Source organism: Thermobia domestica, chromosome 2, assembly GCF_964235325.1.
Source record: "Thermobia domestica chromosome 2, izTheDome1.hap1.1, whole genome shotgun sequence".
Classification (NCBI taxonomy): Eukaryota; Metazoa; Arthropoda; class Insecta; order Zygentoma; family Lepismatidae; genus Thermobia; species Thermobia domestica.
Window position 1 is genome coordinate 358,127,219 of NC_137455.1, and position 17,680 is coordinate 358,144,898.

Genomic DNA, 17,680 nt, shown 5'->3' on the forward strand with positions numbered 1-17,680 from the left:
CTAAAGTTCTGAAACGAAAACCAAATCTTTTTTGAACTCACTAAATACTTTCACTCTAGCACATGTCACTAACGTTACTAAAACTTACAATGGGAGTATGGTCATGTTACCGGATTCTTGTTTCACCATCATTAATCGTAACTTATACTGTTTCCAAATTATTGGCAGAATCATTACTCTTCATAAAATAACAAACAAACAGATCAAAAACTAATCTTCTTCATAATAACTCTTTGCTTTATCAGTAGTCATACGTAGAATATCAGTGTCAAAGAAATCAGCGAGGAACTTAACGCTGAAAGATAGCCTATTCTCAAGTGTTAACGCGTTAAGAGCGTGCATAGCGGAACTTACATGGTCTGACTTGAGGATGGAAACTGAATAACAATCCATTACGTGCTAAAGATCAACCCACATAAAACACAAATATTATTTATTTTCCCCCCCAAAAAACGCAATAAAATTCAGAACAATCCAAAAGTGCTCAATTTAACCGTTCCTAACATACATGAATGAAACCAGTTAATTACGCCAAATAACTTGATCTTCCCATCAACAAACTCCTAGTACACTGAATCAATTTTGACGTTTAACTGGTACAACTTGAGGCCCAAAATAATCGATAGAGCTAAACACGTATATACAAGATTTATTTCCGGTATAACCTTCTATATCTGTTATAAAACTTTTAATTGGTTAAGAACTAAACTCTTAGTTAGGTGTTAGCTATTTAAACTTTCTGTTCACTATTATTCACCTACTCTTATCCATTATCACATTTGATTAACATTGTACATCTATCCTAATAGCTCCTAATAATTCTTTTAATACATTCCTTCTATTTTGTCTATTGTCTTCTCCTATAATTCATGTATCACAGGTCCACTAGACAATTTATCAACTTCTCCTTCCCATATATCTTAACCCACTGGGCTTCTTTCAACTTTATCGAACTTCCCAATCTATCTCTGTGTTTATATTGCATTTTCCCTTTTTTAGTTTGGAATCGCCCTTATGCTGTTTTATTCTTTGTTCTAATCTGCGTCTTGTTTCCCTTACGTACTTCCCATACGCACTTTACAATTAACTTGGTACACTACTCCTTCCACTTTTGATCTTAACTCATTTTCTTACTTCTTTCCTTTCCCTCTCACTAAGTCTATTATCCTCTTTCCTCCTTTCCGGTAAGTTTTAATCTTTTCCTTTCTCAACAGATTCTTCCAGACCTCTGTTTTATTGCCTAAGCTTTCAATTACAAGCCATCTTTTTCCTTCCTTTCCTGCTTCGTTCTTTTTCTTTTAAATCTTCTCTTCTGTATTCGTTTCTCTTTAATAACTGGGACGGTATTCCTAGGTCTTCTTTCTATCATTTCTATCCTCTTTCTCATGTTCTGCATAAAATTCTTCTTGGTTCTAATTTTGAAGCCCCTCCTCTTGGCAGTATATCCAGGCATCGCATTCTTTCCTGTACCACGTCGTCTCGAATTGTCATTCTATTTTCTTTTTTGTCATGTTCATGAAGTTGATTTCTCTCTCTTCTTCTACTTCCATTTCTACCCTAATACCTTTTTCTTCGTGCTGAATTATTTTAACAAATTTCTCGAACTGTCTCTTAGTTTCTTTCCATATTCCAAGAAATATTTTACATATCTGCAAAACATTATAAGATCTTAATCTTTATTCTGTTTATCACTTTCTGTTCCCACCTGTTCATTACGATCTCTGCTAGTACAGGGCTTACTCTATGCTTTATCCCCTCATTTATCCTCACCAATTTTTCACCAATTATGCATACACTATTCTCCCATATGAGCTCTAGGATCTTCAACACTTTCTCCTTTTTCCATTTTCTTATAATGTTATTTTTTATTTCTTCATCTATTGTTTTCAACTCGTACTATCTATTGTTTTCAACACGTACACGTACTACCTTTGGAAAACCTTTCATATTCGGTATTTTTTTTATTTTATTCATTAATTTCTTGATACCTTGCTTTTATCCATCCTTAATTATTTTGTATTTTATACCATGTTTCACATCTTTATCTCCCACATCTTCATACCTGTCATCACATAATTCTTCATCTTTTTATTTCTTCATCTATTGTTTTCAACACGTACTACCTCTTAATGTACGGGAACATTACCTTTATATCAACACTGGACAATATGTTTTTTCTCTTCTGTTCCCCACCTATTTTAGAGCACATTTTATCTCCTCTGTGTTTTTCACTCTGCTCCTGTCTTATCTCTTCTGATATCTGCTTTATTTCTCTTTCGAACTGTTCGAAAATATTGTTCCTACAATCCATCACTGATCTTAATTTAATTTCGTTTTCATGTATTTTTGGAAAACCTTTCATATTCGGTATTTTTCTTGTTTTATTCATTAATTTCTTGATACCTTGCTTTTATCCATCCTTAATTATTTTGTTTTTTATATCATGTTTCACATCTTTATCTCCCACATCTTCATACCTGTCATCACATAATTCTTCCAGTTTCTTTTCTGTATTATTCCTTCTTCATTACCAATGTCGCTTCTCCTTTGTCTACCTGTTCTACCACGGTGTCCTCTCCCCAACTCAACTTTCTTAATTCTTGTTTCTCTTTTTCTTAAAGTTTCCTATTTTTACTCTTTATGTTTTGTTTTACTATGGCTACTGCTTTCCACCTAATTCTTTCGCTGTGCTCTTGTATTTTTATTTCCATAATTGCTTGTTCTACTGTGCATACTACCTCTTCTAATCACGTCTTCTCTTCTTTTTCTTTAAATTTGTAGACTAATTCCACACATTTATTTTCTTTGTCTGTTAATTTTACATTTCCTATTGCCACTATCCTATTTACACTTACTTCTTCTTGTTCAGTGCATTCTAGTTTCTTTCCTTTTCTTTCAATCTTTTTCGTTCTTTCCCTTTAATTTTCATCTCCCTCTTTTCAGATCTCTCTTCACTTCTTCTCTCATAAATATAGAGAACTTGTCTTCAATTTTCACTTTCTCTTTTTCAGTCCCCTTCCATTTCTTTAGTTCTTCTGCGTGTGGTGTCCCACAAAACCTGCTTTTCTGCTTTCTTAATCAATTCTTTGTACCTCTCAACCCTTTCTTTATTATCCGAATTCCTTTCTGCGTGGGGTTCTCATCCAACATTTTCTTAGAAACACTAACTGCTGTCTCTTGGATATTTCCTTCCTTCTCCTGTCCTTCCACTTGTCTATTCTCCTTTTCAGTATTGGAGGTACTTCAACTTGTAAGCTATTCACTATAGCTTTGGATAATTCAAAATTGATAACAAAACTCCAACTGACCAAAACAGTATATATATATATATATATATATATATATATATATATATATATATATATATATATATATATATATATATGTTAGAGTTACGGTTATTGAACACAGCTTTCCTCAGCCATTGTGAATGAAATATCACATTTTTGACAGCTTAAATACTATCTGAATGCAAGTCATGCTGATTTTCTCTTTACAAAACGTAAACGTTTAATTGGTTCAAGAAAGTAAATTTTTAATTAGATGTTACTTTTAATTAGATGTTTACTTTTATAACCAATTTAAAGTGTTTGATTTTGTAAAGAGAAAATGGCTCTCATAATGTGTATGAGGAAGGTTAAGTTACATGAGTGTAGGACAAAATTCAAGAGGACAAAATCCAAGCAGACAAAATCTAAGAGGAGAAAATCCAAACTAAATTCTGGAGAGACGGACAAAATCCAAGGAACAGTATCATGTGCGTAGCTGTGGTATGTGCCTGTGAACACCCTAATTAAATTGTATGTTTCTTTCTTTCTTCAATTGCCATGCATTGTAAAGTTTTATCTGTAATACTTCAATTTATTGAAATAACGTTTTATTTACTTTTAAAGAAGCGAAAATCTAATAAAACATGTCAGATTGTCACAGTAAGAGTTCAGATGATGAGTATTAATTACTCATAAAATATTTTGACATTTTCACAATTACACATTTTTACATTTCTATTTTCCAGGTAACATTTCTACATTATATAATTCACACACATTATTACATTATGAAAAACACACTTCATTAGTATTTAAAAATAATAAATGGTGGATGGCAATGGTAAAAAAACTCAGCAATCTATCATTACCATATTCACATTTTCATCTTGATAGGTAAATCTATATTTTAGTTATTTAGAATATACATGCGAAACACGTGAACTACAAAAAACTCAGCATTCTACAACTACCGGACATATTTCACATTTTGATTATTTCTGATGAAAATTTGATCAGTATATCAGAATTATTTTTTAAAAAAAATATTCATAAAACACATGCCACCTCATAAGGATGAAATTAAAATACTCTAATGAATGGTCTTATAACAATATGCTGAGTGTCTTAAATGTATTATATATAATGAAATTTAGATGAAAATAAATACTTTTACAATGTATTTGTACGTACATTCATACTTTCATATGGATGTGATAAGTAATTAAAGCTCATCTCCACTCTTACCGTGACAATCTGACATGTTTTATTGGATTTTTACTTCTTTAAAAGAAAATGAAATGTTATTTCAATAAATTGAAGAATATACAGATAAAACTTTAAAATGTATGACAATTGAGGAAAGAAACAAACCTACAATTTAATTACAGTGTTCCCAGGCACATACCACATCTACGCACATGATATTGTTCCTTGGATGTTGTCCACCTCTTCAGAATTTTGCTTGGATTTTGTCCGCGCCCCATGTTACATAGCCGAAACTGTAACATATATATATATATATATATCTTACTTTGGTCAGTTGGAATATTATTAGCAACCAGATGTGTTCATGTAGAAACTATCGCAACGCAGTACAACGCAGGTAGCATCCTCCTTAATGAAACATTTTTAAGGCGATATGATCGTTTCTGTCTTCCACTATATCATCTAGTACGCGCTGACCAACCTCAAGACATCGGACACGGTAGTGCAACCAAAGCCGTTAATCATTCTCTTCCCCTCCGCCATGTTGGATGATTTCTTTTGGCAATTTATAGTACATCCACAGGAGAATACAGAGACATAATTAAGAGAGCAGCAAAATAGGTTACGAATTGTGATCGTACTTGTTAGAATTTTCATGAAAAGTCTGAGTAAGAAGGAAATGATATCGATATTTTTTTTAAAAGATTGCAATAACATACAAAATCGAAGCTCTCGTTTTCTTTTTTTGTTCTTTTTCTTTTTTCCCTTTCTTTTTACATATAACTATACAATGTGTAACACATATTATCAGCCAAACTTCAGGTGCTGGATTTCATATGAGGGAAAAGTAGAAAAGTCCATATGTCCTTTTATGTCCAGAAATATAGCGTTGCAGATCTACAACTGTTACCCATCTGAAACTGGACGGGGAAATGCCAAATGTGACAAAGCTGTATTCTCTCCACCACTGTTTCCTCAATAATGAGCAGGGAGTCATATGTGGTACACTTGTGGAAGGAATATGGAACATAAATTCCAAGGAATGCATTTGTGCGCATTCCGCTGAGAAGAGGCAGAAATAAAATAAAAAATCATGAATATATTTTCTGTTTATTTCCTTACCGTAAAGTGCAGCGCGAAGTGCAATTTCCGTATCAATAGTACACCGACAAAAACATATTTCGAAATTGGAATTGAACTTATTTTTATCTTTTAAGCATCTAAGGCTCCGGCTGGAATATGGAGGGCCAAAGATGTAGAAAGGTCTTAGATACTTTAGTTTGAAATAAAGAGCATGTGTGTTTAGGTGTTTTCAATAAATTGAAAGGTAATAATTTTGGAAGAACTTATAAGGAAATTTACCAGCAGCGTGCCTTTGGAACTCAAACTGCGACTTATTTCATACTTGTGTCCTTTGGTCAATATAGAAAAAGTGCGTTGAACGGACACGGACAATATGCTAAGTGTTTCTTACTTTGATTGAAAGCATATAAATGCTTAAAATATATTGAGTTGGTGAGTCCAGGTGAAAAACGATGGGGTAGAAATGGAGTAATACTTAAAAAAAAAAAGAAATTTAAGTTTAAAACTATATATTCATCATACCTCTACCTATAAAACTGAATCAAATGAGTTACATAGACTTGAAAGCGCTGAAAATATTACTTTAGTAGGGCATTTAATATATACAGAGTGGACCACTCATCTTAATACGCACTTGTAACTTTTAATTAAAAAAAAACAAAAACGCTGAGCTCCTGTAATATGCAAATATCCTCAAGAGCACGTTGTTTGATTACTCTGTGATAGTCTACCTCTGTCTCAACAGTGTTGTCAATCCTACTGAAGTTTTCAACTGATTCTTAGTCAGGTTATTACATATTTTAAATCTACATGTTAAAGGAAAGCCTACAACATGAGACTTGTTGTTTAGTGTTGCAAACTAAGGCCGCTACCATATCATAAACATACAAATTCCCAGGACCGTACTGGCCAGGTGGGAAACCGGTAAATTTCCCGGTGGGCCCTGGGCGGTGATTTTTTTTAGTAGACCCTCCGCCTTGTATCGTTAGTAGCGGTAGATCTCACGACACACGACACGCACTCCTCGCATACGGGTGTAACGGAACGGAGGACGATAACACGTCGTTTACAGGCAATACAATCAGCTAATCCCAGATCAGCATTGCTAGCTTGTGATGTTGCGAAAACAGAATTTCACATTTTTCGTAATTCAACACTTGAAATGTTCCTGATTTCCCACTCTGCTTTAAATTTTGCTAATATTGAAGTAATCAGCTAAATTGAAATATCAAATGTTGCCATAACTTGAAACTAAATAATAATTTACATTTTACAGACCGTTGTTTTCCTTATAGAAAATATACCAGGCCAGATTAAGACCATTGGGGGCTCTGAAGCGGAAGGATACAAGGGGGATTATTAAAATATTTTATGATAGGCCGTCTCTCAACATGTTCAAACGGGTCCATGAATTAAATAGGAGAGACTCATGTCATGCTTTTAAACTTTTGAAATTCGTAATAAACTGACGAAGTGTCACTTGAAAAACTACAACTTTATATTGAATTGGCAACACTGTTAATCTTGTAGTTTGACTAGTATATCAAAGAACGTCCGCCTGCCAATGTACGAAATTTCACATTTTTGTACGGTTAACTGAAAAGCTACAAGGGCTATCATTTTAAATTGTCCTCCCTGTGTATTAAATCACTCTAGAAATGAAAATATGCAAATAAATCAAAACTTGTTAAATGAATTAAAATAAAACGGTCAGTTCTCAGTAGATACTCTACAATATTGTCTAGAAAAAATAATTTATTGAAAAAAATTAGGTTGGGGGAGGGAAAAAGATTCCGCGAGATTTTAACTGATTCTTGCACTACTCGGCGAGAGAAATCGATTAGTGAAGGAATTTTCAAAATCGGCGAAGGCAAACATGGAGAAAATCGCATTTTCACGTACCGGTTCAAAATGGGGAAGGAAAAGTGCCCGCGAGTTTTTCCTTCCCCGTTTTGAACCGGTACATGAAAATGCGACTTCTTTCCCAATTTTGAACCCGTACATGAAAATGCGATTTTCTCCATGTTTGCCTGCGCCGGTTTTGAGAATTCCTTCACTAATCGATTTCTCTCGCCGAGTAGTACAAGAATCAGTGAAAATCTCGCGGGCTCTTTTTTCTTCCCCCCAACCAAAAACTAAATCCAGAAATTGTGAGTGAAACGAAAGTTTTTTTTAATGTTCAACTCCCTAACACTTCCTGTCCATTCACCAGATCTATCGAATCGTTTACCTCTGTGTCATTAATGTTGCTTTTCTTCTTTCTACCAGCACTCTAAATACTTGAATTTTTTTATAACATAACATTTTCAGAAACTTCTCCTCAAAAGGATAGGGAAAGGAGTTTAAAATTATTATATTAATATTACATGTGAGCTCTCTTGGGATTATGTGGGTAGCGTACGCACCTTTTCGCAGGACACCTGAGTTCGTTTCCGGGTAGGAGCTCTTGTTATTCCGGTTATACGCTCATTTGTAGCTCCACATCTCGTATATTGTGTCGCACAACAATGTGTTATAACCTGACCAGGATATCAGTGCGGTTTCGGAGGGATGGCGCTGCTGTCGTGTTTACATCAGTTCCTGGGCAAGCGCGGTGGGACAGGGGAGCGGAGAGTTTCATTCTGCAGTGTATCCAACGGTTTTTAAAAGTTGCAGTTTAGATGTTATACATAGCCTAAGCTGTTTATCTTTAATAAAGAAAGCCATAAGTTACATAGCTGTAGAGAACCATTCATGCAGTAATGCAGATGTATTGTGAATAGTAATATATGAATGGAAATTACCAACAATTAAACACAACAATTTAAGAACAACATAGCAAAATTGACAATTCAGTGAACTTCTACCGTGTATTAAACAGATTGTATAAAAATTGATTACGTTTTATTCGATTTCATTATAAAACAGGAGCAGCCTGTAAAACGCAGGAATGTCAATGTCAATGACTAAAAGGTTAATTTAAGGTTGATAGCTTAGAGATTTGCGAAATACCTTGTAACTGTAATTTTAAATCAAGTTAAGGTTAAGGCTCATGATGCTTGTGTTTGTTCACATTGTTATTCATTGCATTGTTATTCACATTCAAAGAAAAAAGCAATCGTCTTTATCCAGTTGTATTTTTATTTTAAGTGTGAGTATTAAAATGTGCTACGCATGGTTGCAAGAGGTTGGGTGGCTTTTTTTCTATTTTGTTAATACGAACATAAGTATCTAATATTGGGACTCATCTTCATGAATTGATGTAAGAAGCGGCCTCGTGATTTCCGGACAATTATTTCATCACTGATATGTATGAACAATGAGATAACAACAGTGGAAGAAACTTCGTTCTTCTCAAACTTGATACTTTGAAAAACTTATGAAAGTGGTTTCGTTATTCAAATACATATTCACTCTAATGAGTTTCAGAAATAGCATTAACTTTATAATAACGTAATGGCTGTAAGAGTTACCCTCAAAATGTATTTTGTAGGTTTTCCTTTTCTTACTTATTTCAGGGATTTTTTTTTCTGAATTCCACTGGAGTTATAAGGAACCTTCAATTATCAGGCACCCCACTTTAATCGCTCCCCCTCCGCCCCCAATGCAACATTGGGTATGTTTGCAGCTTCGTGCAGCTTAAAGGAACCATGATCGTGCATATTTGATTTTTAATTCGCTTGCTCACAGCGTTGCCCTCGAGACGAGATGAGAATTCAGGTTTTCTCATTTCGTGTCGTAAATGTTTGTGAAAATCTCGTCTCCAGTCAAAATTTTCTCGTATCGTTTTGTAAATTTATGTATAAAAATTGTCCTGATTTCCATCTTAGTAATCATGTAGAATTTATCAGAATTCTTCTGGGTTACGACGTGTCCCCGAAAGATTGATATACCAACATTCAAATTATATATACATACACCAGGGGTGCCTACAAAGGGGGGTTATGACGCAAACTGCGTCATTGAAATATTTGGAGGGTTAAAAATCTGTATAAATATGTTTGAGGGGGTGTAAAAATTAATCGAAAAGAAGATTTTTTCATGGAAGAACACGAACGGATAGACAATCGGGGAGGGGGTACGTCATGGACATAACGAGGGGGGGCACAACTGCATACACATATATATATACACACAGTGGCGGATCCAAAGGGCCCTTGACGCTCAGGTATACACTGGATGAAATGGGCTTCAATCCTGCTTTACACTGGATAAAGCGGCAAATTATGGTTTAGCCCCTCCCTTGATCATATCCTGGATCCGCCGTGGACTATAGACCCGGCCCTCCAAATGGACAGGGGCCTCCACTCTGATCAAAATCTTAACTAGTTATCTAAAATGAATCATGGAGATACAACTATCATTATAAAATAAGTTATGAAACATATTCCCTTATCTTTCATACCGTACTTTCACAGAAATGTATTAGGTGAAGTCAGCAGAAGCCACATTTTTTTCTAGTTCCGGACCTCCAGATGGGTTAATCTAGCCCTGCGTATAACACTAAACAGTGTCTGAAATTGATATGTAACATTTGAGTGAAGTAGACTCGACAATTTTCTCGCCTCTTCTCGATTCACATCTCACTTCGTATTAACGAAAGGAGTGTATACATGGATAAGCATACCCTATATTTCTTAAAACGGGAGATCGTACGTCTACCAAAAATTCTAGTGTTTCTTGTGAGTACTCTACAAATTGTTTCCTCCGATTACTATTTTGTCCCAAGCTTTTCTTGAATTTGTCCTTATGCATATTTTATAGACTTAAAAATACTAGAGACAGTCACCAGAAAATGAGTACACGTCCTACATATCCTCTCGTCAAAAACTTCGGAACGAGTCTAATCGACCAATCTTAATTCGTTTTCTTTGCCACAGAGAGCATCTGATCCTTTGTACAATACTGAGGTTAGTTTATTCGCAAGTTAATATGGAGGATTTATGTATTTTTCTTTCTTTTTTTTCTTGTTACTTAAAATGTTCTGCAAATAACTTCAATAACTTTAGAAAACTGTTTGTCTTCACTTAAGCATATGTGAAGTGGTTTATTATGAGCAGGACAAAAAGAACTGTGATATATTAATTACAAGTAATCCGGTTAGAAACACTGCTGCTTGGATTTTAGTTCCAAAACCGGCCGCCCGCACTCGTTCGCTGGTCAGGTTATACTGTAAAATTAAAATAAATAAACACAACTTTGAAGTGAGATCATCTATAGTGATATCTCCATTCCTTCTAACTAATTAATAATTTTGAATTGTATAGAATATTTCAATGTGGATTCTCTCTCTCTAATATAGAACTTTACTTTCAGAGAAATACTTGAATGAACAAGACCAGAGACCTCTAGCACTTGGCAAACTTGGAGGAGGAGGAATGGATAATGTAAGAGTAATACCCTATTCACGGGAACCTTATACAGGTAAACATGTCTTTTTCTTGCCGAATTTACTCATTTGTTCCATTTCACTATAATGAGAAAATCAGTGTTGAGCCCTAGAAACAGGACACAAGAAGGAAATTAGTTGGTAAGCTTTTCCTTACGCGTCTAGGAAAAGCATCATGAAAATTAATGAGGATATTGCCAAGGAAGGAAAGGGGAAGGGTAGAAGGGAAAAGAAGGGAGATACATGTATAAGTTTGCGGTGGTAGATATACGATCAATATATTAATGATCTGCATAAAGTGAGTAACAATTGAAGGGTTACGATGTAAGTTAAATGTACCGCCGAAAAAAATCGTTGCACGGGAGAAAGGTTGTCTGTGAAGTGCGTTGCCTACTGGACAGGAGATGAACCATGGTAGAAGGAGAGACAGGTTCGGAAGTTATGCCAGCCTAGAACTGTTAATAAACAATGAAGGGTTATGTGTAATCAAAACATAACGTGAAATGTAATTGGTAGTTGTGTTTTGAAGTGATGTGAGGTCAGGTCCTATTTAGGAGTACTGAGAAAGCGTTTATACTTATATTCAAATTCGGAGTGTAGATTTGTTGGTGGGATGTACAGTTTCAAACGTTTCATAGCAATGACTGTTGGCTTACCATCAATATCTAAGAGATCTTCATATGCTGAGGCATTCGAAATCACTTTGTAAAGCCTCTTACAAAGGCGGGATAATGGCTTACAAGTGTTAGGTTTAGAGAAAGTATCTAAGACCATAACTAGGCTGTCAAGAAAGAACTGTGTTGGATGTTTAGCTTCCTCAATTCGTATTTTGCGATCAGTGAAAACTTGCTGTTTTCTGAATTCAAAGAGATCTCTCATTTCCGTAAGTGCTACAAGTCGGTCGTTGGTGTTTAATGTTTCGGTTTGACATGTAATAGGTTGTCGAATGGTAATGTAAGATGAACGCCATTGCACAGGAGAAAATGAGAAGAAAGACGGATAAAAGTTAATGGTGGTTTGCTGAGGGCCGCAGTTGCGTGAGCAAGGAAGCGAAGCCATAATTTCTGGTTCTTCTGGAATAGAAATTAGAGACTTGTTTGCAAGGAGCCATATCTTTGTTCAACTGTGCCTAAAGAATGGTGTTGATAGGGTAGGCCGTATTTAACCGATTTGTTAGTAGTGAAAAGATGTTCAGAAAAAGTAAGGTGCAAGCCATAATAAATGCACAGAACAAACTGGAGATGAATTCGACCATATTAGAAATAGACTTTAAGGAGTTGAATTTGAAAAGGTACTGTATGTCCAGAATAAGTGAAATGAAACTGGATATTAAATAGTATTTTAGCTGTGTGAATGATTTGGCTAATTGCGTGTGTGCGAAGAAACAGATGGGTATTTGTATAGCAATTGTTACGAAACGTAGTAAGCCTTCGACAGTTACTGGATCAAGTAATGAGTTGCTGGTGGAGTCGGAGGATCAACGAAATGAATAGGCATTACCAGTTCTGGTTTTGAAGGTTCAGGTTTCGATTTAGCTTCGCATCTGTAGCTGTATGTCGGATGTTTTTCAGAACATGTGGTACATTGTGGTAGCACCTTTTGATTAGGACAATCCTTGGTATGATGTTACAGGAAACAATAGCCACATTTACTGTCATTATTGCATTCTGACGAGGGATGCGCATGCTATCGCTAACATCGCTATAACGGACCAATGGAAGAGGTGTCGATATACAGGATGGCTCAACTTTATAGGGTTTGCGATAAATATATGCTTCTTTGGAGAGAAGTTGATCGATTAGCTGTGGTTCGTCTGTAAGTATTCCTAGAAGATAAGTTACTCCGTAGTTGTTCTTTATTCGGATACATTGTTTCATAGGAAATTACCAGGATTTTTTCTTTTAGAAAGACAGTCTCTAATGTCAATGATTTAGCTAAAAGTATTGAAGTTTTAAGCAATTTAACATCGTCTTTTTAAATGTACCAACTGTTTCACGATTTAAGATTCAAATATATGTAATTAAGTAGTCATTTTATTAGTTATTTAAAACAATATTGTAATTTGTGTTACGTAGAGAACTTCCTAGTGTTAAAACACGATGCAATAGTCATTTAACATTATTATTGTAATTATTTAAGTTATGACATTTCAGTAATTAATTATTAATTATTTTCTGAAAAAATCTTTCTTCCTTCAATTTCAGAACCATACATAAGACGCTTCAGAAAGTTTGGAGGTAAGCTCGAAACATTTTTAAATCTTTGATAGAACTCTATGCATGGTAACAAATTAGTATTATTTAATATCCATGTGAAGGTTAGTAAGAAATGTGTTAATTGACATTGTTATTTACGTAACTAGAATCAGGAAAATAATTTGAAGTGTGGACACTGTATTGAGGGTTGATCATTTATTCATCTCAAAATGTAAAACGGAGTTAATTTTTCAGATTTCATATTTTTGAAGATAAAATTGATTTCAGGATTAATATTCGATGTCTGAATACTGTGGAAAATATCATAATAATTGCAATTTTTCGAATTTAATGTCACCCTATTTGACTATCAATCATAACCTAGAGTGAAAGATTATTGAAATATTTATTAGTTTTTCTAGACTTCGAGTCTTCTTTGGTTTGATTTCATAATTATTGTCTTATGTAATAGTTAAAAAACTGTCCTTGAGGAGGTTCAACTAGATACGATATAGACAGATTTAAGTGAAACGTTCGACACTGAATTCGGCTGTGAATCATGATGTACTCTTAAGTAAATTTCATTTCTTCAACTTTCAAAAATCATCATTACAGCAAATTGGTCTCATATTTGAATAATCGCAAAAAAGTAGTTCTTTGTAACAAATTTCTCTCAGAGGCAAAGCTGGTAAACTGGAGTTCCCCAAGATTCGAACTTCCCTAATGTTTCTTGGTCCCCTATTGTTCCTACTATTTGTTAATGATTTGTCTCAGCGTTTTAAGAAATGCATTAAATTGTTGTTTGCTTACAAGTTAAACATCTACTTGCCAATAACAATTCAACAAGACCCCGAAGGACAGCAGGATGATCAAAATTATATAAAAGAATGGTACCAAGAAAACGGAATTAGTTTGAATATAAATAATTTATGTATATGATATTTACAAACGAAAAGTTTCTCATATGCATCAATAGTCGATTGAGCGAACTCCACTTAAGGAATTCGATCCCAGCCCCCGCCAAGTGAACTTTGTGGTGGACAAACACCGTGCTCGTGGGTTTTCTCGGGGTTCTCCCGTTTCCTCCCACTTTCTTCATTCCACCATTTTCATTCATCTCTCATTATCACCGTCTCCTTTAGCCTCACCGGCATAACCGTGGGACGTAAAACTTAAAGATTTCATTTCATTTTTCCACTTAAGGAAACATAATTAATGAAAGATCTGGGTGTAACTGCTTGAATTTAAAAACTCACGTAAAACATATAACTAATGAAGCATACAGAAACTTCGGTTTGCTAGCAAGAATAGTTAGAGACTTTAATACGATGCACGCATTCAAGACATTGTACACATCATTCGCCAAATATGGAGCGCAAATCATCTTACCTACACAAAACAGATAGAGATGATACAGACTAAATACACGGTTAGCAAACAATGATTTCTTTTTCTGTCACAACGCCACGACGGGTGTACTAATGAAATCTCCTATGTGAAAATATGTGCTCCTTTCGGTATAACAGGTACAACAAGGTCAATTAAAGTTTAGATATCTGTAGTATGTCTATGAACGATTTGCGAGCTTAACTGTTGAACCACTTTAGAAAACTATACAGATTTGGGCCCTAAAGATCTGTTGTATTCTTTAAGAATTAAATAAATCATTATGAAATTCAAAACACTTAATTGTTAATATTGTTTGTGACGAAGAACTCGGTTCTTAGATAGTAGGTTTCATTTCCTTTGTCATAGAATAACTAAGAATTCCGATCTCCATATTTCCTTACCCTTTCCATCTAACTTCATGAACTCTTATCAGGTCGATCTCATATGTTTCCAACTTACTTGATACGAATTTTAAGGCGCCTCCCCTCTAAAGACTCTATTTTATGCTCCAAATTCCACGTGTATTTTACTAAAGCTGTGCCGAGGTTGTGCTAAGTTATCAGTCCTGGTTTGAGGTTGCTGTCAACGTTTCTGCACAAGTCTTGTTTTCTTTCCAGTTGAGGTTGTTAGAATCATGCCAAATCTTCATTCTTGATCCGCAACTTCACGACTTGTAACGCCGTGATGAAAAGAACTCACGGTAAATACATTACACACGTTGCACTGTAATAAATTTAAACTTCTGAGGCAATTTGTAGAAGGATACTTCAGTCACTTGAATTTCTTTCTCAATGTTTTTCAAAATAGCTGATGTTTAATCCTTTATAGCTTACCGGAATAAGACTTATGAACAATAATTATCTGTGCCTTTTAAAAGAACTTGAAATATCCATCAATAGTACTATTATCCACATATTATGCACCGTAAGTCCAACCTTCTTTATGTATATTGTGAGAATTGACAGTTATCCATTTAGTTGACTAAAATCTAACTACTAGTTTCTTCTTTTACCTTGGCAAAAGCTAATATATGATATTCTCTAGGATGAATTTAAAATTACGTCCTGATAACCACCAACTTATATTTGTATCCAGGAAGGACAGAAATCGTGTGTATTACTTTCCGAAATTACTATGTTTTAGGAGATTAATGTTTATAGATGCCTAAAGTATAATTTTCTTCTTTATTATTTTTTTCAGCAGTGAAGAGAATTAGAAACCCGAAGTTCAGGCAATGTAAGTTGTAAAATTAATAATTAGAAAATTATATATATATATATATATATATATATATAATTTTTATATTGAGAAAATTATAGTCCTTGGGAAGAATAGTATCTTTATGAATTACACGTTTTTTAAATTAATAATAATAACTGCAAATAATTATCCTTTGAGATGAAAAATATCTCACAAATATGTTCTATGTTCTTGTAATAGGGCCTTATTGTTATTAACATTGCTGATCTATTTAAAGTGAGTACTCTATCATGATGTAGCTTAAGTAGTATATAATTCATTCAAAAGTCAAGATGTTATACTTGCAATATGTTCCTTTTCACTGATATTTATTATTAGGACTTGTAAATACTGAAGTAAAAGATAAACAAAATGTGGTATAATGTTGTTCCAGAAATATTGTGCATGGTAGAAGACGTAGGCATTTCGACAAGGCATAGTTCTACATATGTGTGCTAAAGAGATGAACACTTTGAACTTCTATTACGTTGAGTACACTTGCAGCATTGGTGTTTCTGCATGGTAAAGTTTCAATAAGTTGGTAATTGGATAGGTTCGGCATCCTTGCTCTAAGAGGATTTGTTATTTTTGGCACAGTACTTTCTTTCTTTGTACACTTCTGTCTTTGTTCTCTCGCATAAGAGCACACTCATTATCATAAATATTGATAATCAGAAGGCTACTTTGTCACGAGATTGGCATTTCTTTTTAACTTAGTCATGTATTCATATATTTTGCTGCTTTATTTGTTGTTTTCATGGTATTCTAACATGTTGATATCACTTGTGTTATATGCAAAATACTTGCTCTTGCTATCTTCATTTATCTTGGAAACAAGACAGTACGACATTCATGCACTTGCTTTGTCTCCTATTCTTCCATTATACTTTTATTATAATATATTATAATATATTGTGTTATATTATACTTTTATGTAATTGTAAATGAGCAAAATGTTGTAAATAGTTAATTACTAAGTAATGGTTAAAATTATCTTTTGCAATTAGTACTTAAACATATACATTAATATATCAAACATGAATATGAAAATTAAACCTGAATTATTATGTATTTAGTAGGACCGTACAGAGGTTTATCTATTAGACCACTCGGTAAGTTTTAAATTTTTGGATCATTATCTTTATGTTGTTGCTTTTTTTCTTAATTGAAAATTGAATGAAATCTTTCTTCTTCTTAAGTGTTAATACTATGAAACGTGAAACAAAGAATAACGAAACTAAGAGTATTATGTTCAAAGGTGGAAACAAATTATTAGTTTTAATAGTAAATATTTAGCATGGAAGTCAAGCTAAATTGTGAATAATTTATTTATTTTATTTGTATGATGATATATAATAATTCTTATAATTTTTAGTGGTGAACAGGAAAGCCAATTATCCGTTTTTATAGAGTTTAAGAAACATCGAGGTCGGGTTTTAAAAGTTAAAAAAAGGTGTTGTTTTCTATGAAACCGGTTTGGTTGTCTAAGAAACGGGTTCCTTTTTCTATTAAACCTGACTCAGTTTTCTATCAAACGACTTTAAGTTTTATATCAAGTTGTTTCGATTTCAGAAATTGTTTGATTTTCTATCAAATACTTTGTGGTTTGAAGTTTTAAGTTGTTTGGAAATGAGTATTACAAGAATCACTAGCATCGGACTTTTTATACTGGAATTTTTTGTAGGAATTTTGTTTCCATCGAATGAACGTAACGAAGTAGAGGAATATTGCCATCTTTAAGTACAGTAACAAATGCTTTAGTATTTTGTTCTTCAATCTCTTATCTGATTGTTTGTGGAACAGTCGTATCAGTACCAAACTTATCTTTAAATTTTCTTCGACATAGATAAAAATGACAGTAGAGTTTTCTTTCAGAAAATTATTTTTGAAGGAGTGAGTATTTTTAAGACTTGCGATGGATGAAAAAAATA

General features: G+C 33.9%; 1 protein-coding gene across 3 annotated transcripts in view; it reads left to right on the forward strand.

The window, feature by feature from the left end:
* LOC145679883 (uncharacterized) overlaps positions 1-17,680 on the forward strand; it is a 140,724-nt gene that overhangs the window by 75,067 nt on the left and 47,977 nt on the right. For 2 of the 3 annotated variants that reach the window (XM_081750393.1, XM_081750394.1), the window contains exons 7-10: positions 10,854-10,961; positions 13,131-13,163; positions 15,711-15,746; positions 16,826-16,861. In XM_081750393.1, the coding sequence (XP_081606519.1) occupies positions 10,854-10,961; positions 13,131-13,163; positions 15,711-15,746; positions 16,826-16,861 (213 nt within the window). The remainder of the gene's footprint in view (positions 1-10,853; positions 10,962-13,130; positions 13,164-15,710; positions 15,747-16,825; positions 16,862-17,680) is intronic. The other variant, XM_081750395.1, reaches the window with a different exon arrangement.